The following is a 23,423-nucleotide window of genomic DNA, read 5'->3' on the forward strand; positions in this document are numbered from 1 at the left end:
CCATTAGCAAACATAAATAATTGCTCCTGCTCAGCACCTGCTTCCCGTTAGAAGGTCTAGAATGCAGGAACAAAGCCCGATAGCAAACATTTTTTTCCATTAGCTGATTTCATTATTTGCTTAGTGTTTTATACAGTCTTCCATGAGGTCAGGTCAGGTCAGGGTCAGATTTCCAAGCTGTTTTCAACCAAGAGAGACTTCCCTTTGCCAAGACCTTTCATCAAAGGCAGGTGTGGGGGACACCTTTGGCTCGACAGGTGCTGCTGTACTACAACTCCCATCAGCCCCAGCAAGCATGGCCAACGGCCTAGGATGAGGGGAGTTGTGGCTCAGGAACATCTGGCAGGCCAAAGGTCACACACCCAATCAGAGGTCTCCTTAGTGGAGGTGGGGAAATTGGGCACTGCCCCATCAACCTCAGTCTGTCCTCACCTCGCCCTGTCCTCCATCCTAACACTGAGGTCCAGGTCTGAGGGCCTTCTGGCAGTTCCCTCACTGAGGTTACAAGGAACCAGGCTGGGGGCCCTCTTGGTGGTGGCGCCTGCCCTGTGGAACACCCTCCCATCAGATGTCAAAGAAATAAACAACTACCTGACTTTTAGAAGACATCTGAAGGCAGCCCTGTTTAGGGAAGTTTTTAATGGTTGATGTTTTATTGCGTTTTTAATGTTATGTTGGAAGGCACCCAGAGTGGCTGAGGAAACCCAGACAGATGGGCAGGGTATGTATGTATGTATGTATAAATTATTTTATTAAACCCCCCCCCCCCGGCTTTTCACAACATTGAGATCAGGAAAGGCGGACCTGGGTCAATTTATGCATTTGCTATGTTTATTTATCTTATTTCATTCCATTTACAAATTGCAGTAATAACCACTTTCTTTTTTCATAAGATGTTTTAATCGAGATTTCCCCATAACACAGTAAAATTGCATCTACAAAAGTACAAAACAAAGGAGAAAAGAAAGGGACAAAAGAAAAGAAACATTAGCAAAAAATACAAAAGGGGAACTTCTGATTCTCCACTTGCCGTTTACATAAAATAAGAAAATGTGATTATCTTAAACTTTCGGCCTACTTCGAGGGTCTGCTATCTTCTGCCAATCTTAACACCCGAGTGGGTCCATCGGGAAGGAGAAGGTCCTTTAGATAGTCGCAAATGTATTTACAGAACATGCATCATGCTTGATGTCCACAATCCATTCAACTACCGGTAGTTTAGGTAGTTTATCCACCGTGTTACCTGATACTGAGTGGAAGAGCAACAACAAAGGACCCCCAAAATTGGCCCAATTTCCCCATTTCTTTTAATGCTGTTTCTCTCTAACAGTGGCATAGCAAACACAGCTGCTCCTAGTGTATAAATGCAACCCAGCAGAGAGGCTGTTCCCTGGAAAACCATACAGCTACCGAGTGGAATCATCTAACTTAGACTATCAGGTATACGGCATGCGTTTCGGGGTGCAGTGCTATGACTTTTTGTACCTATTTAAAAGACTTGGGACGTGGACTCCGGGACGGAGAATTATAAAGCATCAAAATTGAGATGTGGGAAAATATGGGAATAATGAGGAGAGCCAGGACTGAGATGTGGAGATATGCTTCAGAGATCCAGACCTCTGAAAAATTAATAATTATAATTTGGACTATAATTTGGTTTTTTTAATTTTAGTTTTTTATTTTAATTGGAGTATTGCGATTGGATATATTAACTGGATGTTTTTTATTGGAAAATCAATAAAAATGATTTTTTTTAAAAAAATTAAGGACTGGGGACGCAGGCCCATGACACAAAACTGCAGGTGCTAATTTTAATCTGCATGTAATGCCCTAACTGACACTTATAGATACCTTCGGGCAAATTCATTTGGTGGGTGACTAGTGGCCACATCCAAGCTTTACATTTAAAGCATTGTGATACAGTCATGGCTGTAGCCCCAAAGCATCCTGGGAACTGTAGTTTATTAAGGGTGCTGAGAGTTGCTAAGAGAACCCCCTACCCGCCTACAATTTTCAGAGTTCCCTGGAAAAAGGGATAGATTAAACCACTATGAGAATTGTAGCTCTGTGCGGTCCTGAAACTGGGGTGTCCCTAATATTCTCTGTGAAATTTGCCAAACAGGTGAAATCCTTCCCCAACGTGGAAATGTAATTCTGGGCGAAAGCCTTGGCTCAGAACTGCATCAGATTCTTAATTATTCTGCCGGGGCTCTATTAACAGCTGAGCCCCAGGGCAGGAATTCAGAAGGTGAAGCATTCTTCAGTTGGGTGTGATGTACCGAGAGTGTCAGGTTAGGCTTAGGATGACTTGCTTCAAATCCTTTCTGAACCATAAAGGCCTTGGGTCACTTACCCATCCTTTTCTTTTCCATCTTAAGTGGCCACATAAGGTTGTTGTGAAGAAGTGGACAGGTTCCTCGTCCCCAGCTCCTTCAAGGAAGAGCAGGGTTGTTGTTGTTTTTCAAAAAAAAATATTGGTCTTCACATTTATCGCAAAGAAAAAATAAAAACATTACAAGACATAGAACAAAGAAAAAAAGACGTAAAAAAGAGTTAATACTTCAAATCCCTAAATTCATTACATTAATAACTGACTTCCCCAAATCCCCTCTAACTGAATTTCATTATAACACCTGTTTAACAGTTCTCCAGATTCATATTTCCAATAATATTAACTCCTTTCATTTACTAACCTCTTCTCCTTTATTACTATTCTAATCCTTAATATTTACTAGCACATATTCTTATTCTACCCCTAAGCCTAATAATTTCTTCCAAGAATTTTCTATTTATCTTCTATTACTATTCTTATTCTACCCCTAAGCCTAATAAATGTTTTGAAATGAAATAAATAAGCAGTGGGTTCCCGCTTATTATCACACTGTTCTTCAAGGCAGATCAGCCCAGTCACACTTAAAAACAAAACGAAAACCATTTACACTAGCACTAGCTCTTATGGTATCATAAGAGGAGGGAAAAGGAGTTTTCTCAACTTAGGTCACAATGTACACCATATATTATCAGACATTTATACCACTTCCGGGGACTGCAGTTTGCCCCTCGCAAAGCTACCACTCCCAGCATCCCACTCGGTATTTTGGGGGACAATGTGCTTTAAATGAGAGAGGTTGGGGTTTGTTTGGAAGTAGTTTTGCCTTTTTCAGCACCGTTTGCCTCCGTAGCAGAGCTTCCACGTTCCCGAATCCTCCTCATCAGAGATGGCAGCTCGGCCTGCCCAAGTTCTCCTGCCCATCGCTTTGGTGATTGCAGGCACCGTGGTGGCAGGTACGGCTATCAGGAAAGGACAGGCAGAGATGGCTCCGGGGTTGTTTTTCGGAATGGGGGTGGTAGGCAAAGCATCCTCTGTTGTGCCCCACTCCTCAGTTGCCAGTCCTTGGTGAGCTTGCCTCATATTATTATTAATGATAATAAAAAATAAGAATAATAATGAAATAAGAAGTTTGGTGATGATGAGATACCATATTGCGTACTTTAAAATGAGAGTTAAATCTCTTCTTTATCCTTGTGGATTAATGGCTGTGGGTTGTACCCAACTACCATATTTTTTGCTCTATAAGACTCACTTTTTCCCTCCTAAAAAGTAAAGGGAAATGTGTGTGCGTCTTATGGAGCGAATGCAAGCTGCACAGCTATCCCAGAAGCCGGAACAGCAAGAGGGATTGCCGCTTTTGCTGCACAGCGATCCCTCTTGCTGTTCTGGCTTCTGAGATTCAGAATTTTTTTTCCCTTGTTTTCCTCCTCCAAAAACTAGGTGCGTCTTATAGAGCGAAAAATACGGTAAGTCCAACTTGGAGTCAAGCACCGAAATTCATGCACCTGACAGCCATGCCCACCAGTTTTAATGGGTTGTATTCAATTAAGTCTGACTCATAGGAGACTCAGTTAGTCATGTCTGTTAACTTCAGTAGGTCAACTCTGAGTAGGACTAGTATTGCATGCCACCCAGTGGGCCTTCTATGAATAGGGCCAACAGTAGATACAACCCAATATGTTACTCTTCTTCTTTCTGCATGGTTTTTTTTTAAATCACTATAACAAAAAAAGAAAATAGATGTTTTCTGCTAAGGTTCTGGAGACTCCATGGAAACAGTTGAGAACAGTGATGAAGACGATGGCAGATCTACGGAGAGGACAGGTCTGTGTGTATCATTTTGCTGTGAGTCAATAAGTTATTAGGGCCAGAATCAAGGGTTGGTGTGGTCATGCATCTGCCCAGGGTCCATTTACAATGGTACCTTGGTTCTCAAAATTAATCCATTCCGGAAGTCTGTTTGACTTCCAAAACGTTCGAAAACCAAGGCACGGCTTCCAATTGGCGCAGGTACCCCAGAAACAATAGCCGACAACCACATCAGACATTCAGCTTCCGAAAAGCGTTCAAAAACTGGAACACTTATTTCTGGATTTTTGGTGTTTGGGAGCCGAAATGTTCGAGAACCAAGGTTCCACTGTACTCTGGATGAATACGCTCATCTGATCATTGCCTCACTTTCTTAGTTCCCATGGAGGGAGACTCACCAACAGAAAGACATCGGCTGTCAAAAGTCTTTTGTCAAGTCTGCCTGCCTGAGTTATGTACTGACGTTCTCACCCTGGGCCAGCAGGGGGATACTGTAGAGAGTTCAGGTCCACATATGCAAATAAGGGATCGAAAGTGACGTTCAGTGATTTGATAGTTACAGAAAGTGGTTACAGTTGGGTTGTGGTGGAGCTCTATATAATCAGGCTGACTGAACCCTTCAGTTCAGTTCTGTCCTGGCCTGTGAATAAATAAGAGCTGTTTGAAGAATCACTGTGTCGTCTGATATGTTCACCCACAACTTAACAGCCTGCCTGTCATCTATCTTTCTATCCATCTATCATCTATCTATCGATCTATCATCTATCTATCGATCTATCTATCTATCTATCTATCTATCTATCATCTATCTATCTATCTATCTATCTATCTATCTATCAATCATCTATCTATCTATCTATCTATCTATCATCTATATCTATCTATCTATCTATCATCTATCTATCTATCATCTATCTATCTATCTATCTCTCTATCATCTATATCTATATCTATCTATCTATCTATCTATTTATCTATCTATTAATCTATCTATCTATCTATCTATCTATCTATCTATCTATCTCTATCTATCTATCTATATCTATCTATCTATCTATCTATCTATCTATCTATCTATCTATCTATCTATCTATCTATCTATCATCTATCTATATCTATCTATCTATCTATCTATCTATCTATCTATCTATCTATCATCTATCTATCTATCTATCTATCTATCTATCTATCTATCATCTATCCATCTACCGTATTTTTCGTCCCATAGAACGCTCCGTCCTATAGGACGCACCTAGTTTTTTTGGGAGGAAATAAAGGAAAATTTGCTTCAGGGTGCACGCCGGGCAGCAAGCTGCTATCCGCAGCCTAGGAAGCCCTGCTGGAACTCCCGCGGGCTTCCCAGGCTTGCTGATAGCTTCCTGAAGTCTGGAGAGCGAGAGGGGTTAGTGCGCACTGACCCCTTTTGCTCTCCAAGCTTCAGCGAAAGCCTGTATTCGCCCCACAGGACGCACACAGATTTCCCCTTCATTTTTGGAGGGGAAAAAGTGCGTCCTAGAGGGCGAAAAATACGGTATGTCTTTTCCACCCTTTTAAAAGATCCCCCAAGGAAGAAATTTGCATAAATTCACCCCCTGAAATGAGTGGTGCTGAGTTAGCCCACGAGTTCAATCTAGCCTAGTGCTGTCTGCACTGACTGGCAGCAGCTCTCCAGGGCTTTCAGACAGCGGAAATTCCCATCCCTACTTGGAGATGCTGGGGACTGAACCTGGGACTTTCTGTATGCAAAGAAGATGTTCTGCCCTTGTCCTGTCCTCTCATAGAAAACTGCTTTCTTCCTTTCCAGGACTCGTTTGTCCTTGCACTCAGGGGTGCTGTGCCAATGCCTGGTTTCAATACAAAGATGCTTGTTACCTACCAGTCACAGGCGACACTCACGACTGGAGTACAGTTAAGGTACATTGTGTGTGTGTGTGTGTGTGTGTGTGTGTGTGTGTGTGTAAGAATCTTTAAACACCAGTGGATAGATTAGATCCAGATATATGTGATCCTAACTTTTTGTGGCTGGGATATTTTAATCCCGCCTTTTAAAAATGTGGACATGTTTTAGATTTTCCTATGCTTTGTTTTGTCATTATTTTAAGGTTTGCATTTGCAAGAAAACTACTAAGTAGTTGTTGTTGATGATAGCAATAATAATAATGGATTAACAAATCTGTCAGTTTCACTTTCTATAAGTTTATCATTTCCCCCGGCACAGTCATTCACATTTCTGTATCAATTTGTGTTCCTTTTTTTAAATTAATGAAAACTCATTAAAATCCTCGTGAAAATTCATCAGCACCGTGGTGCGAATTTCTCCTAATATTTATTTTTTTACCTTATTTGGCGAATTTATATACCTCCCTATACCTGGAGGGCTCAGGGCGGTTCACAGAACAAAATCAAAATATAAAAACACCTTTTTGTATGCAAATTTGCCTGAAATACACATATTTGTTAGGTATTTTCTAATGAATTTTATATTATTTTTCACCAACAGATGCATTCTTATGCACACTTCCTACTAATTTGTGGATTTCCCATTATTTCCATTAAACATTACAAACAACAAATATAACCACACAAAGATAATGCATATGGACCTTTGTACAGATTATTTAGTTAGAGAAACCACACCACAAGATTAGAAAAACTGTGACTTTTAAAAGTTTTTCATGCTCTGGAAAGAGACCACTAATGCTACTCTTCTTATTTCACATCAGGAGAACTGTGAGAGATTCGGTACCCATCTAGCCTCTGTTCATAGTGATGACGAGCAAAGCTTCATCTTTCACGTGATGGGGCAACGGATGCGTTACTGGATTGGCGCAGAGAGAACTGATGTAAGAACAAGGGAGTGGGTGGGATCCACTGTTAGTATTGCACATAAAGGTAAAGGGACCCCTGACCGTTAGGTCCAGTCGTGGCCGACTCTGGGGTTGCAGTGCTCATCTCGCTTTATTGGCTGAGGGAGCCGGCATACAGCTTCAAGGTCATGTGGCCAGCATGACTAAGCCGCTTCTGGCGAACCAGAGCAGCACACGGAAACGCTGTTTACCTTCCCGCCGGAGCGGTACCTATTTATCTACTTGCACTTTGACGTGCTTTCGAACTGCTAGGTTAGCAGGAGCAGGCACCGAGCAACGGGACCCACAGTGCCGCCTGTGTCCCACAATGAGTATTGCTCATATCCACAGCTTATTACACCACGGGAAGTGCTGGTGGCAGATTTACCTGTCTCAGCATTTCTGGTCCTCTGAAAGTTATTGAGGGAAGTCCATTTTCACTTTGGCCAACACATCTGTTGGTGGTGGTAGGTGAATCATCTTCTGCAGAGCACCCGATTGGGAAAGAGTGAGAAAACGCATCAAAGGTTTTCTTCAGGTCAGTTGTCTACTTGGGGCAGACGAGGGAGGAAATTTCAAAAGCTCTTCAGAAAGGCATATATAGATTACTTCCTGTACAGTGGTACCTCGGGTTACAGACGCTTCAGGTTACAGACGCTTCAGGTTACAGACTCCACTAACCCAGAAATAGTGCCTCGGGTTAAGAACTTTGCTTCAGGATGAGAACAGAAATCGCACGGCAGCAGTGGGAGGCCCCATTAGATAAAGTGGTACCTCAGGTTAAGAACAGTTTCATGTTAAAAACGGACCTCCAGAACGAATTAAGTTCTTAACCCGAGGTACCACCGTATATGACATTGATGTTCCCACCTCACTTCTTGTGACTTTAAAGACTGCAATATTACACGTGACTATTCTAGAGTAATTTTCCTTTTTTAAAATTTTTATTTATGATTTTCAGTTTTATACATCTCAATAATTTTACAATCATTTCAAAACTCGAAATACTTCCCCCTCTTTCTGTGGTTCCTAAAATTTGTTTTTTATATTTTCTGCATAGTCCAAATTAACTTAATCATTTATTCATCTACTTTAAATGTATATGCTTATAAAGCTGTAGGTTATTACAATAATCCTGCCAATGTTCTTATCTGTTTACAGTTTATTTGTAAATATTTGATAGACCATTTCCATTCTTTTATAAAAAGTTTGCTATCTTGATTTCTTATTTTTCTGGTAAGTTTCACCAACTTTGCGTATTCTGTAAGTTTTTGTATCCATTCTTTCGTCAGGACTTCTTCTTTCCATTTTTGGGAAAACAACATTCTTGCCACTGCAGTCGCATATTCTAGAGTAATTCCAACTGAATTCGACGGGACTTACTGCCAGGAAAAGGAGTAAAGGGCTGACCCGTGAGGCTCAATTACCTGGGAGTAAGTTCGATTGAACGCAGGTCGGACGCAGGTGGCGCTGTGGGTTAAATCACAAAGCCTAGGGTTTGCCGATCAGAAGGTCGGCGATTCGAATCCTCACGAGAGAGTGAGCTCCTGTTGCTCAGTCCCTGCTCCTGCCAACCTAGCAGTTTGAAAACACGTCAAAGTGCAAGTAGATAAATAGGTACCACTCCAGTGGGAAGGTAAACGGCATTTCCATGCGCTGCTCTGGTTCGCCAGGCTTAGTCGTGCTGGCCACATGACCCGGAAGCTGTACGCTGGCTCCCTCGGCCAATAAAGCGAGATGAGCGCCGCAACCCTTAGAGTCAGCCATGACTGGACCTAATGCTCAGGGGTCCCTTTACCTTTATCTTTAAGTTTGATTTAACTCAACGCGTCTTACCTCTATAGGTATAGGAGTGTTTCCTCAATTTCTCAAGCAGTGGCCCCTCCTTGTTCATAATGCTAATTCTTCTTTTCACTGTTTTTTCCGTAGGATCCAGCAGCGCCCTGGAGATGGACCGATAACTCCACGTGGCGGTATGAGAAATTTGGGCAGCCTTTACGATTGAGCAACCCTCCGATACCCATGGCACTGGCAGTCGACAGATCAAAAGATAAAGGTTCGGGGCAGGGGTAGGCATAGCCGGGTGCACACCTTGAGTGCACTCAGCACATATCAGCCAACCAACTTCCACTGTTGCATGGAAATAATGGAAATTGATGGTGGAGAGATACATTGACCTTTGAAGCAGAACAGAGGTGAGGTTTGCCTCCGTACGATTCTTGTGCTATGTATTTATTTCATTTCTTTATACTGCCCCTCAGCACAAGAGTTGCAAGGTGATGTACCACAAAATAAAATGCAACACAGTGCACTGCCGAAATGAACCTAGGAAACTGCCTTAAACTGACTTTAAGTTTAAGTATGTTTCTGAGCACAATTCCAAGTGTTGGTGCTGACCTTTAAAGCCCTAAATGGCCTCGGCCCAGTATACTTGAAGGAGCGTCTCCACCCCCATCGTTCTGCCCGGACACTGAGATCCAGCGCCGAGGGCCTTCTGGCGGTTCCCTCCCTGCGAGAAGTGAGGTTGAAGGGAACCAGGCAGAGGGCCTTCTTGGTAGTGGTGCCCACCCTGTGGAACGCCCTCCCATCAGATGTCAAGGAAGTAAACAACTATCTGACTTTTAGAAGACATCTGAAGGCAGGGAAGTTTTTAATGTTTGAAGTTTTGTTCAGTTTTTAGTGTTCTGTTGGAAGTCACCCAGAGTGGCTGGGGAAACCCAGCCAGATGGACGGAGTATAAATAATAAAATTATTAGTATTATGAGTGGGGCTCAGCACTGTCTGCACTGACTGGCAGCGACTCTCTAGGGCTCCAGGCAGGAGTGTTTCCCAGCCCTATCTGGAGATGCTGAGGACTGTGCATGCAGAGAAGATGCTCAGCCACTGAGATACTGGAAATCAGGGTTGGATAACCTCTGGCCCACAGGTCAAACTTGACCCCTCCCCACACCTGATGTCATATATGCTGCTACTCAGATATCTTGGTCCCCCTTTTCAGCTGCCTCACCTTTCTTTTAGGTATCTACTGGATCGATGAACCTAAGAGTAATCAACACATGTACGTCTGCAAATACCTTCTGTATTGAGGCTGTACCCCAGGGATAAAGGAGAATTGCATCTGGTTTTAAGAAGCTATTGTGTGCCTTTGCATAGCGACTATTATTCCGGTAGCTGAAATTGTTCTGGAGCAGATAGATGTCCAAACAATTGCTCTCAGATCATAGCCAACTGAATAGTGAACTTTTGACTTTCACAGTTAGGAAAATGCTTCTGACCCGTAGAGAATTTTTTGACTTCAGAAGTGTGATGCCCCACTTGCATTCTGAAGTGAAACAGTCCAGCGATGAGTGTACTGTGTGCCTCCTTTGAATACTGGTTGTGAGAATGTTCCATCTCTCGATGGAACAAGGGAAAACCCAGGAAAATAAATGGGAAGCCGCTACACTATTTATTTCGCATTTGCAGGATGGGCTGAAAATGTACATGCATGTTTTCTGAAATGATTTGGAGCAAATATTAAAAACAGGGTACTGCTGAACAGCTTGACTGTTTTACTAAATTTATCTCTCGTACTTTAAAAAAAAAAAGTCTGAAGGGGCTAACCAAAATAATAAATCGCACAATATTTTTTTTAATCACACAAAACTATGACATCACAACCAACAAAATGAAATTCAGATTAAACTCCCCAAAAACTTGATAATCACAACAGTAATGATCAAACAATACAAAATGTTAAAACACAAAAAATAAATATTTGTACCTGTTGCAAAAGACAGGCATTTAGGTGCCAGAGGACAGAACTAGCGAAATATGTCTGACAGAAAGGGGTAGACCACAGTGATGTCCTGTTCCCCAGTCCCTAAAGGCAATCTAGACATGAGCCCATTTATAAGGGAGCAAGGTAAGCTTTGAATTTTAAAAAGGTTTTTGGCAAGTTTGAGCTCCCTTCAACCCAGGGGTAAGCAAACTTTTTCAGCAGGGAGCTGGTCCACTGTCCCTCAGATCTTGTGGGGGGGGGGCCAGACTATATATTGAAGGGGGGGAAAATGAACAAATTCCTATGCACCACAAATAAATTCAGAGATGCATTTTAAATAAAAGTACACATTCTACCCATGTAAAAACACGCTGATTCCCAGACCATCCGCGGGCCGGATTCGGCCCCCGGGCCTTAGTTTGCCTACCCATGCTCCAACCCCATCTCCCCAAATGAAAATATTAAATGTAGATTTCTGGGGATGTCTCCCACAGCTCATCTTTGATGCGCCTTTTTTTCGATTTGCTGTGAGCTTCATCCTTGCAGTAACACCGTGAACAAGATCACTTCTACCCCCATTTTCCAGAATGGGAAAACTGAGTGTTTGATGCATCTGGCTTGCGTCTGCCTGAGCCGGATTTGTTTGACCGACCTCTTCAGATACCAGCAGGTGAATCTTGAGAATGAGGGAGAAACATCCGTGGGCAAAACTTGGCATCTCTACAGTCTTTTCCAGCTTGTGCTTACGGTCACGTTAAGCGCTGGCGTGCGTTTCCCTTCTCATGAGGAACCTCCTGGTGTTCAGCTCAGGGTGCCACAACAAGATGTAGCACTTGGGGAAAAACATCCCGCAAAGCAAGGCTGAGCTGGAGGCTAGGATGGCGAAGGCCTCTGTGGCTGCTGTGTACCACGCTCTGGAGGTGAGGTAAGCGGGGACGAAGGCCAGCCACACCCCGAGGCAACCCAACAAGCTGAAACAGATGAGCCAGGCCTCGTTGAAGGCGTCGGGGAGATTCCGTGCCAGGAAGGCGCCGCCCAAACTGAGCGCCACCAGCAGGCTCAGGTAAGCCAGCATGCCCCAGAATGCACTGGGAGAGCCTTCATCGCAGAAGATGGATATGGCGTGAGGGATGGAGTGAAAATCTCTCCCGGGGGTGGGAGGGGAGTTGGCCAGCCACGTGGAGCACAGCAGAAGCTGGGGCAGGCAACCCAGCAGGACCACGGCACGAGGCGTCCTGGACCCGAGCCACAGCTTTGCGGGGTTGCCAGGGCTGGTGGCCCGGAAGGCTGCCACCACCATCGCTGTCTTGGCCAGGATGCAGGAGAGGCAGAGGGCAAAGGTCAGCCCAAAGGCAGCCTGGCGCCATAAGCAGGACCGAGGCGTGGGCCTCCCGAGGAACGGCAGGCAGCAGAGGAAACTGAGTGCCAACCCTGAGAGAAGGAGGTAGCTGAGCTCCTGGCTGTTGGCTCGGACCAGAGGGGTCCCCCGGTGAGTGACGAAGAGGCCGAGGATCAAGACGGGCAAGAGGGAGCCGCAGATGGAGGCACTGGCCAGACCGGCCCCCAGAGGCTCGTGGAAATGGAGAAAAAGCTCCCTTTTGGGTACACATTGTGTCTGCCCCGCACCAGGCCACTGGTCTTCGGGACACCTTGAGCAGGCGGAAGAATCTAGAAGCAAAGAAGGATTCAGGGAGCATCTCATCAGTGCACTGCACCAACCAATTCCTCTCCCTTCCTCCCCCCAAAAAGAAAGGATTTAAAACCTTCATGTGCCCTTCATAATCCTTGGTTTAGCTTCTATTTGACCTCACCAGCTTTTGCCCTGCAGCCTGTGTCTAACGCTGTGAAAACTCTAAAGCTACACTAAACAAGGGAGTCTCTGGGTGTACACAGAGTATATCACTGGCACAGGCTCAAAGCATAATTCAAGTGCGTCTGGAACTGTGGTGTAGGGCAAAATGGGTTAGAAATATCCCCCTTCCAAAAATACTAAATGTGGGTTGACCCTGAGCAATTGATTGGCAGGAGAATCATCACAGACGAAAGAGAAAGACTTCTTTATGGGCTGGAACATGTCATTAATTTTGGGAATTCTCAGCTGCAAGATATGGGAACAGCCCCTAGTTTAGGGCCAAGCTATGTGTTATGTCAATCTATCTTCCTTCCTTCTTCCTTCCTTTCTTCCAACATGTGATTTGATGCCAAGATGGCTTTAAAAGAGTATTTGGTGAGTTTAAGGAGGACCAACCTATCCACAGCTATTAGCAATGCTAGCTAAATGCCATGGGGGGCAGCCAAAATAGCAACCACAGGTATATAAAACTGACAGATATTTGTAGCATAGATAATCTTTCCCAGAGTGACTATAGTGGGCATTCCACGCACCGGTCTGGTTTGAAATTTCCCCGCTTGCACACGGCACACATTCAAAGCAACAAGTAGCCATATCTGAGCACTGGGTTTTGTGGTGGCCCATGGGGCAACTCGGTGTACAGACTGAGACAGGGACCTAAATAAGAGAGGAGAGGAAAATTTGCCTGACCTAATATTTCTCATTGCAATGCCAATGTTTACCTGCATTGTGACAGTTAAAATGACCATGAATGACAAAGCACACTCTGTTTTAAAATAGCACATCTATATGAAAAAGGCTTACACTGGTGTGTTATCAGCTCAAACATCATGGCTGCCCCCACCCAAGAATCCTGGGAACTTTAGTTTTGGCGAGCGTGCAGAGAATTCACTGGTAGAGAACACTTGTGGGGCACCCCAGTCTCCTGGAGATGTGCCACAGTTGCATAACCCTCCAACATTTCTCCGATGAAAATAGGGACGTGTCGTCTCATTCCATAATTTTTATCTTGCTATTTATACCCCACACATCTTGCTAGGTTGCCCCAGCCACTCTGGACAGCTTCCAACACATATAAAAACATAATTAAACATCAAAAGAACTTCTCTATGCAGGATTGCCATACCCACCAACATTTCTCCAATGAAACTAGGGACATCCTAAGGGAAAGTGGGACAATCCAGGATCAAATCAGAAACTGAGAAGGTTTCTCTAAATCGGGTGTCCCTGGAAAAAAAGGGACACTTGGAGGGTCTGCAGTTGTCTCCAGGTGGGAACTGGGCCCATGGCTGCTGCTCCTGCCCACTGAAATAGGGCAGGTGTGGAGAATGTTTGGTGCAGGAGCCAAATACCTACCCTCTAGCATCCTGCAGATCAAAATTGGGATGCTGCCCAGAGGCCCTGGGGACACGGGTGGCGCTGTGGGTAAAAGCCTCAGCGCCTAGGGCTTGCCGATCGAAAGGTCGGCGGTTCGAATCCCCGCGGCGGGGTGCGCTCCCGTTGCTCGGTCCCAGCGCCTGCCAACCTAGCAGTTCGAAAGCATCCTTGGGTGCAAGTAGATAAATAGGGACCGCTTTCTAGCGGGAAGGTAAACGGCGTTTCCGTGTGCAGCTCTGGCTCGCCAGAGCAGCGATGTCACGCTGGCCACGTGACTCGGAAGTGTCTTCGGACAGCGCTGGCCCCTGGCCTCTTGAATGAGATGGGCGCACAACCCCAGAGTCTGGCAAGACTGGCCCGTACGGGCAGGGGTACCTTTACCTTTACCTTTACCTTTACCTTTACCAGAGGCCCTGAGTGAGAAAACTCAGGACCCTCCTCAACCCTCTCTGCTTTATTATTTTTCTCTCTTTGTTTTTAGGAGCAGCATGCACTGTACTCCACAGGACAGCTGTAGCAAAGAGTTTCCTAGGAGCTGCATTCTAAAGAAATCTCCCTGGACAGGCTTGACCACAAGATGCACCTCAGGGCACACAAACACAGGAAGCTGCCTTTACTAAGTCAAACCATATGCCCACCTAAGTTCAGTATTGTCTATACTGACTGTGTCTCTTCTGGGTTTTGAACAGGCCTATCTGGAGATGCCGGGAATTGAACCTGGGACTTCTGCACGTGTTATGTACTGCGTTGAATACGACCCAAAATGCAGCAGCCTGATTGGTCCTAGAACAATAGGATTCAGAATGCAGCAGTCTGATTGGTCCTAGAACAGTAGGATCCAGAATGCAGCAGTCTAATTGGTCCATAGGAGCCACCCAATCCAGCTCCAGGTAGAAGTGAATCCGCAACCTGATTGGCCTACAGGAGAATCCTGGAATTAGCCAATCACGTGGGGCCCATTGTGTAAATAATGTATATAAAGCAGACATTCTGGGGAAAATTCCGTTCCTCCTCGCCACTATGAGCTGAATAAAGAGCATGAAATCCACTCTCAACTCCGAGTATATTTCAGCACTCCAAGCAGATGCTCTGCAACTAAGCCACAGCCCGTCCCTCATGTGCCCTGTCACATCCAGTCCTCACACAGGAACTGTCCCCTGGGGAAGAGTGAATAAGCGGTTTAAAACAACAACAACCTCCTCCTCTGCATATCTACATATGCAGGGTAGTTATGCTCTTTGAGGAGCAATGGTGAGCATTTTTTAAAAAAATATTTTTCTATCGGTTTTACAATTTAATTTTATATTCACACATACATTAGAATCCCTCAAATGTGTAGCGTTCTCTTAATTCTCAGACTTCCTTCCTCCCCTCTATGGAGTCCGCCGATAACTGTTTTCCACTGCATATCATATTGTCCATAAAATTCTGTTTATATCCCCAGTTCCTTTCACATTGCAAGTGTTATTTCACAATGGTGAACATCTGGTCCTTCCTCCAGATACTGTTGAATTACAACTCTCACCAGCCTTAGCAAGCATGGCCAATGGCCAAGGAGTTGTAGTTTAGCAGCACCTGGAGGGCAAAGTGTCCCCCCCACACCTGCCTTGGAGGATAAAATCTGTCCTACCTGGGTATTCCCTCCTGTCCACATGATGGCGCTGTCGTCCACCTTCAGTTCCTCGCCTTGTGAAGGGCTGAACGCAATCTGCCCCACTGGCACAGCTTGGAATTGCTTCATGGAAGGGTAGCGGATGTTGAGGACATCGAAGAGGGCAGGGGGGTCACCGTGCTGGTCAAAGGAGACTTCCTCGCCCACCTTGTTCTTGAAACGGACTTTCCTCAAGTAGTGAAGCAACTGGAAGCAAGGCAGGGAGGAAAGGGGCAGGCATCAGTTTTGTGCTCTATGTAAATATGCATCGTATGAGTTAAGGGCATGCAAGATATTGATGGACTGCAGCTCCTATCGCCCCACACTTGCTGGGACAGATGGGAGTTGTAGTTCAGCAACGCCTGGAAGGCCAAAGGTTCTAGGCGTCTGAGTTTTAAAGGGAAGAGATTAGGCTTTCTGCTCGTATGTACATGCTGCCCTAGACTGGTTAACTGGCCAAATTGTGTGGCTAGTTACTGGCAACGGAATACAGTGGTACCTTGGTTCTCAAGCGCCTTGGTACTTGAACAACTTGGAACCAGAACGCTGCAAACCTGGAAGTAAGTGTTCTGGTTTGTGAACTTTCTTCGGAAGCCAAATGTATTCCATTTTGAGTGTTTCGCTTCCGATTTGAGTGCCACACTTCCATTTTGAGTGTTATGCTGAGGTCTGCCTGTTTTTGCTATTTATTTTGCATTTTTGTTTTTGCAGCTCTTTTTTTGTTTGTTTTTCAGCTACTGATTGCTTGATCGTGTGACCGCAGTACATTGTTTATTGCTTTCATTTTATGGATCAACGGTCTCGTTAGATAGTAAAATTCATGTTAAATTGCTTTCTTAAGGGTTGCTTTTAATAGTCTGGAACGGATTAGTCGATTTTGCATTACTTTCTATGGGAAAGTGCGCCTTGGTTTTGGAACGCTTTGGTTTTGGAACGGACTTCCGGAAAGGATTAAGTTTGAGAACCAAGGTACCACTGTACCTTGGTATCCTCTGAACCAGCATTAGTGTGAGTGTGAATCCCCTAAAACAGTGGTAGCGAGTGAGATACCCTCCAGATGCTGTTGGACTAAAGATCCCATAATTTCTCACTGTTGCTTGTGCTGACTGGGAACTGTAGCCCCAGCAGAGGATTGAAGCACTGGACTTAGATCGCTGTGGTTAAGAGTGCTCAGAAGCCAGGTTCAAACCCCACTAAATCATTAAGTTCTCTGTGTGATATTGGACTGGCCTCTATTTCTCTGTGGCCAAATTTAATTCTACCATAATTACAGTGCTACCTCGGGTTACATACGCTTCAGGTTACAGACTCCGCTAACCCAGAAATAGTACCTCGGGTTAAGAACTTTGCTTCAGGATGAGAACAGAAATCGTGCTCTGGCGGCGCGGCAGCAGGAGGAGGCCCCATTAGCTAAAGTGGTGCTTCAGGTTGAGAACAGTTTCAGGTTAAGAACGGTGTAGTAAAGTAGGAATATTTAGAAAATTATTCCTTGGCCAAGCAAAAGAGAGTGAGGCCTTGTGGGAGTTTCATCAGCCACAAGGACCCTGGGAAAGGAATTGTGTATCTTTAAAATTCTAGACAACTGACTCCTCAGCTGAAAGGTTTATTAGAACCCAGGATGTCTTGATTAATGAAGGATCTAACACCTGAGTTCAATGATGTAAACATCCCCCCTCCCAGTGTTGTTATCTGCCCTTGAATTGCCTGGGAATGTGTCTCTGGCGGAAGGGAGGAAACCCTTTGATTTAAAAGTTTGAATTCCAAATTGGCCCAGCTGTCAAGAGGTAAATTGATAGACTAGCAAGCCGATCATTGGTGCATTCAAAAAATAATTTGAGTTTATGATTGGCTTGAAAGTTACGACGCAGGTTGCGAATTGGAAATAAAAGATCAGAGAATCCTCTGCTCTTGGCCTCTCTGCCTTTGCCCTGCAAATCGCAAAGATGCCCGGCTCTATGGTTCCAGCTTAATAGGCCGCTATTCATCTTTTGAAATGGAGATCTTCGATCGTCTTCTACTTGCAGAGGCTTAAAGAACATCAACTATCCTATCTTTGTGTTAGAGTTGTAAGTATGTAATCTTAGTTAGTCTATGTAGCTTTGTTGTTTTCTTACCTGTAACGTTCTAAAAGATGTGCCTGCTATTTTAGCATGTTTCTTATGTTATTTTAAAATAAACATTTTAAAGATGAAACTGTTTTAGTTGTGTGCCTTTCCAAAAGGGAATAGCTAAGTCCTAGCCTTACGCTTGGTTACGCTATACCGTAGAACTTCTGCCTGCAAGTCTGTGGATACAGCTTGTAGAGAAGGGGACAGCCAGGCTAATGGGTCACGGCCTTCTCCCTGGGTTGTGATTCTGGATCCCCTGGATCAGAGGGAGTGGTGGCAGCCCTACCGGGTTTTGGTTGTTCTGTTTTGCAAAAACGTATGTTCGTCCGCCAACCCTGTCCTGGGCATCCTGGTCTGGCCGGAGAGCAGAGACAGGAGAAGGGAGGGGCAAGAGGTTGGGGACGAGCATTACTACAAACGGACCTCCGGAACGAATTAAGTACTTAACCAGAGGTACCACTGTATCTTCACTGTTATGAGGAGATTTCATACCGTGTGTTCCATCCTGCCCTGTTCGTGCTTGGGAAGGATTTACGGTGTTGCTGAAAACCCATAAGAGGGACAAAGGAAGGACTCGCCACATCTCTTCTGTAAAAGGAGAACATATGCTGGATTCTGAGTTCCTTTATCAGCTATTAACCCTCTCTGCTCTTTTGTGTGTGTGTGTGTGGGGGGGGGAGAATCTGATAAAGAAGAACAACATCTGGAGGCAGCCACCTTAAGCTGCACCCATTCTGGAAACCCCCCAAAAGCATTTCAATGTAAGAACATTAAGAAGAGCCCGCTGGATCAGACCAATGGGCTATCTATTTCAGGATCCTGTTCTCACAGTGGCCAGCCAGATCCTGCTGTAAACTCTCTAGCCGGGACCTCAGCAAGAGAGCGCTCCTCCTGTTGTTTCTTTCAGCTGGTACAGTAGTACCTCAGGTTAAGTACTTAATTCATTCCGGAGGTCCGTACTTAACCTGAAACTGTTCTTAACCTGAAGCACCACTTTAGCTAATGGGGCCTCCTGCTGCCGCCGCGCCGCCAAAGCACAATTTCTGTTCTCATCCTGAAGCAAAGTTCTTAACCCGAGGTACTATTTCTGGGTTAGCGGAGTCTGTAACCTGAAGCGCATGTAACCTGAAGCGCATGTAACCCGAGGTACCACTGTATTACCTTCCAGGGCTCGATCCCAGGAACTCCCCTTTTGCTCCTCTTCAGGCCCCTCGGCTCCTCTTGCGCCATGTCGTGTAGGGCGTGGGCGATGGCATAGACGGCGTTGTGGATGTTGAAGGACAAGCCGAACCCCATCATGCCGACAAAGGCATTCCTGCCGTCCCCCAAGTTCTCCTTCCCTGTGCAGGAATGGCTGCTGTTGTTTCCCCCCTCCTCAGAGCTCGCATCCCACCAGCAATGAAAGACTTCGCCCCAGAACTCCTGGATGAAGATGTCTTCTGGAGAAGTGGAAGGGTGGAGCCGGACTACAAAGTCCCTCAGGCCGGGGACTGGCCGTTTGCGAGGGGAGATGGCCAGCGAACCGCTGAGCATCAGCAAGGCCCGCCGGTTCCTGTAGAAGGTGATATGGCTCATGGCTTCGGAGCAGAGCCACACCTTCCCTGTCACCCCCTGGCTGTGTAGCAGGAGAAGCAGAGGCTGAGCCTCAGACCCACAGAAGGTGACGATGACCTGGCTCTTGGATCCTGCGACCCTTCTGGCGACTCTCTCGACGTTGCCCACGTCCGGCGGTTTGTCGAGCAGCTCCGAAAAGGCAACACAGGCCCCGTACCGGACAATCTCCTCCCGCACAATCTCGATGCCTTGCCTCCCGTATTCGGAGTCCGTCGTGAGCAGGCCGACCCACGTCCAGGCGAAGTGGGTCACCAGCCGAGCCAGGCCCAAGGCCTGCAGCCTGTTGCTGGGGACGGTGCGGAAGAAAGAGCGGAACTGAGAGCCGTCATCGGCCACCGGGCCCGTGGCAAAGTAACTGATCTGGGCGCAAGAGGAGAAAACCGCCCGTCTGTTAAACAAAAACGCACGCCGGTCCCCCTATGCAGACACACTTGTCAGACGAACCTTCGGTTATTTGAACGAGGGACTTGCACCCTCACCATAACTGTCAACTTACAGATTTGAAAATAAGGGACCAGCAGCCTCGAAAATAAGGGATCAGCAGCCAAAATAAGGGACTTTTTGGGCACAGGTATGTTCAACTTCTGAGCCCCTCTGAGCCAAAGGCAGAAAGCCCAGCCAGCAGCCAAACAAGGCCTCAAGCGGTAGTTCCCACAGCTCAGCAACCCGGCAAAGGGGATGCAGCAAGGAAAACCACCATCACTTCTCCGCTGGGAAGCGCTGAGCAAAGGCGAGTCCCCAGGCAACGTGGCCGATTTGATCGGCACAAGGCATGCAAGCTCAACCCCCCAGTCGTTCTTAGACTCCTTATTGGGTGAGCAACACAGCCAAGCAACACAGTTGGAGCCTCCCTCCTCCCTGGCCGGCAGGGAGGGAGAGGAGCTGCTTCCTTTGAGACCTGGGAAATTTAAGGGACATCATCAGTAAGGGACAGCAGCAGGACACGGTGCTGGGATAAGGGACTTTCCCGCCAAATAAGGGACAGTTGACAGCTATGACCCTCACCTTGGTACGCGAACATCTGATTCGGATATCCGAATCGTGGGACTTGTGTGCATGTGAATATCTGAGGCAGTGGCTTTCTTTATTGCTGCCATTTTATTTCTGCTGATATTGCGCTCAGCCAAAGAATCACTGAACACACCACCTTATAAACCAATATCATTTAGACTTCAAAAAAACCTATAAACCTATATCATTTAGACTTTAAAAAAAAAATGGAACTGACATCGCTTGGAAGAACAGAAAAGTCTCTAGGATGCAAAAATTGTTGGAAGGGTGCTGGGAGAGACAGTAATGCAAGTAGGTGCACCTAGATACCGCATGAGGCCTAGTCATGGTATTATCATATAAGGCATTTTTCATGGAAATAATAAATTCACAGTAAACAGCTCCCAGCCACAGGCTAATAAATACAGGTACTATAATGCACCCACTCAATCCATGCAACCACATTGCCCTCTACTGGCCCTTCCATGCAACTACAACCATCTGCCAAAATTGCAACACCCTTAAAAGACTACCGATTTTATTATAGCGAAAGCTTTGATGAACTGCTCAAATCCATTTCTTCTGCTTCTTTTTTAAAAAACAAACAAACAAACAAACAAGCAAACCTTATTGTAAATTTTTAAAAACAGTTATGAAACATAAAGTGCTGTCTTCCAAAACAAATACATGTACAGTGGTACCTCGGGTTACAGACGCTTCAGGTTACATACGCTTCAGGTTACAGACTCCGCTAACCCAGAAATAGTACCTCGGGTTAAGAACTTTGCTTCAGGATGAAAACAGAAATCGTGGTCCGGCAGCGCAGCGGCAGCGGGAGGCCCCATTAGCTAAAGTGGTGCTTCAGGTTAAGAACAGTTTCAGGTTGAGAACGGACCTCCGGAACGAATTAAATTCTTAACCAGAGGTACCACTGTACAGGTGTTAAGTCTTGTATCCACACACCATGGAAACAAACTCAGAAAATCTTTCACATTACAGATTAGGCTCCCATCTTCATGGGCTATGCCGGTCTAAAGCGTTAAGTTATCCACTTCATCCAGTGCATCTAAGTCCATAAAAGCACACGCCACAAAAAAACTGGTTTCTCTTTTTAAAGTCTCACAATGCTATTTGCTCCTTTGCCACAACTTATGTGAAACACACAGATATCGTGTGAAATCGGTTTTATCCTTGTGGGCTCTGGCATTTTGCAAAGTGCAAAAGGACAGCTCCTGCCTCAGGGGAACTCACAGCCCCACACCACTCCTACCTGAGGGTATTTATAGAGATCCAGCCACCTAGCTATCATCCTGGACTCGGTTATGCCTGCCTCTCCTATAAGACCAGCTTGAGGTGGGGTGTGGCCGCAGTGAAAGTTGGGCATGGGGTTTTGTCCACCCGCTAGAAACTGCGCGGCACCCAAAAGGGCTCTTGAAAGAATCTGGCAAGAATCGAAGATCTGGAAGCCGAGAGTGATGTTGGGCAATAGGCTTGAATCCTGGTTAATCTCTTCGATGGCAAAGACCATGGTTTGGATGAACTTGTAAAACCAAAGCACCAAGCTGTGGGAAAGCAGGAGAAAATTTAGGGGATTCCAATCAGAACACAGGAATTGATCTGCGGACTGCACAGATTATTGCACCGATTGCCAACTGAGATAGACCTGCCTCAGATGTTGTTCAGTCAATAGCTAATGGACATGAATGGTAAATACAGTGGTACCTCGGGTTACAGATGCTTCAGGTTACAGACTCCGCTAACCCAGAAATATTAACTCGGGTTAAGAACTTTGCTTCAGGATGAGAACAGAAATCGTGCAGCAGCGCAGTAGCAGCGGGAGGCCCCATTAGCTAAAGTGGTGCTTCAGGTTAAGAACAGTTTCAGGTTAAGAACGGACCTCCAGAATAAATTAAGTACTTAACCCAAGGTACCACTGTAAATGTGTCTTCAATGGGTTCTGATGATTGGTGGCTACTAGCTACTGAACACAGATACCAGTGAGTGTAAGGAGAGTGTATAAACACACACACACCTCTAATTAAAATTATATTAAAAAATAAACTGAAGCAATTTTCTATTGTTTTCTGTTATTAGTACAAACAATTAAATCCAGATTTTGCTGGTTTTACAAAAAAGAAAAGAAAAAGAAACCAGCATTCTAATTATCTGGGTAGGCTTGTAAAATTTCAACAGTCGCCGAAGGCCACTAAGTAACCGCTAATGCATTATTATGAGGTCAAGAACATGTCACAGAAAACGCTCGCAAAGAATTTCCAGTCTGGTGAGGCCCCAAACTCGAACCCAAGTCTTTCCCAGGTCCTAGTCCCACACTTAACCGCTACACCATCACAGGCTTGGTTGGAGAGGCCCCAGGTTACGTGCATGCTTGTGTGAGTGAACGAGCCCTCCTTAGGCAGAAGAGAAAAGGAAAATTATCCGCCCACCCTGCTCCAAAGCAGCCCAAACACCCCAGATTTACCTCGAGGGACGTTTTCCATTGACAGTTCCAGCAGTATCCTTCGGGAGGGGCTGCTTGCGCCGCATTGACGTGTGACAGTATGTTGGATTAGGCGGCATCGTGAAGGTGATGGCCACAGCATCGCTTGATGTTTGGTGATGCAGCGGGAAAAGCCCTCCGATGAGGATGTCTCCCCTTCTCTCAAAGGCCTCCATCCTGAGGGCTGGAGGCTGACACTGGCGCCCATCAGTGTGGACCACCAGCATGAAAAATGGGAGTCCTATGAAGTTCATGGATCTGCAAGCAGATCTACTGTATTCACCTCTCGCGGAAAATAGATGTGGCATCCAAAGAAGGCGGCCCTCTGTAACGCGGAGGTCTTTCTTCACTCCGATTCTTGTTTGGCGGCAAATATTAGTAATATTTCACATCGTGTTAGCTAGCAAAAGAGGGACAGAAACTAGCATCTCCCTTGGCTATAAAAACAGAATGCACAATTAATCTCCAGGACCTCCTAACTCCCTTTTTCAATTGACTCGGAGAGCAAAATAATATTTTGTTGGCTCTTAACATCCCTGGAGCATTGCTGCAAAATGGAAAATTGTGGCGAGTTGAGGAAGCAAGGC

General features: G+C 45.5%; 3 protein-coding genes and 1 long non-coding RNA gene across 5 annotated transcripts in view; 2 read left to right on the forward strand and 2 right to left on the reverse strand.

The window, feature by feature from the left end:
- ARHGEF15 (Rho guanine nucleotide exchange factor 15) overlaps positions 1–23,423 on the forward strand; it is a 289,598-nt gene that overhangs the window by 148,874 nt on the left and 117,301 nt on the right. The window lies entirely within an intron of this gene.
- The window catches only part of LOC310829135, a 175,909-nt gene that overhangs the window by 29,547 nt on the left and 122,939 nt on the right, over positions 1–23,423 (reverse strand). The window lies entirely within an intron of this gene.
- Positions 3,055–10,525, forward strand: LOC310829043 (C-type lectin domain family 4 member D-like). Of its 2 annotated transcripts, none has more exons than XM_083707203.1 (6): positions 3,055–3,285; positions 4,088–4,156; positions 5,946–6,055; positions 6,865–6,984; positions 8,917–9,056; positions 10,006–10,525. In XM_083707203.1, the coding sequence occupies exons 1-6, from the start codon at positions 3,219–3,221 to the stop codon at positions 10,022–10,024; spliced, it is 525 nt and encodes a 174-aa protein (XP_083563329.1). In that variant the 5' UTR covers positions 3,055–3,218; the 3' UTR covers positions 10,025–10,525. The 2 variants fall into 2 exon arrangements, with proteins under 2 accessions (XP_083563329.1, XP_083563328.1); XM_083707202.1 differs by having other exon boundaries at positions 8,917–9,043.
- LOC310828802 (extracellular calcium-sensing receptor-like) lies at positions 11,135–22,046 on the reverse strand. Its single transcript, XM_083706681.1, has 5 exons — positions 21,610–22,046; positions 18,897–19,709; positions 15,607–15,834; positions 13,133–13,256; positions 11,135–12,415 (listed from the first exon to the last, which is right to left on the reverse strand). The coding sequence occupies exons 1-5, from the start codon at positions 21,865–21,867 to the stop codon at positions 11,502–11,504; spliced, it is 2,337 nt and encodes a 778-aa protein (XP_083562807.1). The 5' UTR covers positions 21,868–22,046; the 3' UTR covers positions 11,135–11,501.

The sequence above is a fragment of the Podarcis gaigeae genome, assembly GCF_964106915.1.
Source record: "Podarcis gaigeae genome assembly, chromosome: 13".
Classification (NCBI taxonomy): domain Eukaryota; kingdom Metazoa; phylum Chordata; class Lepidosauria; order Squamata; family Lacertidae; genus Podarcis; species Podarcis gaigeae.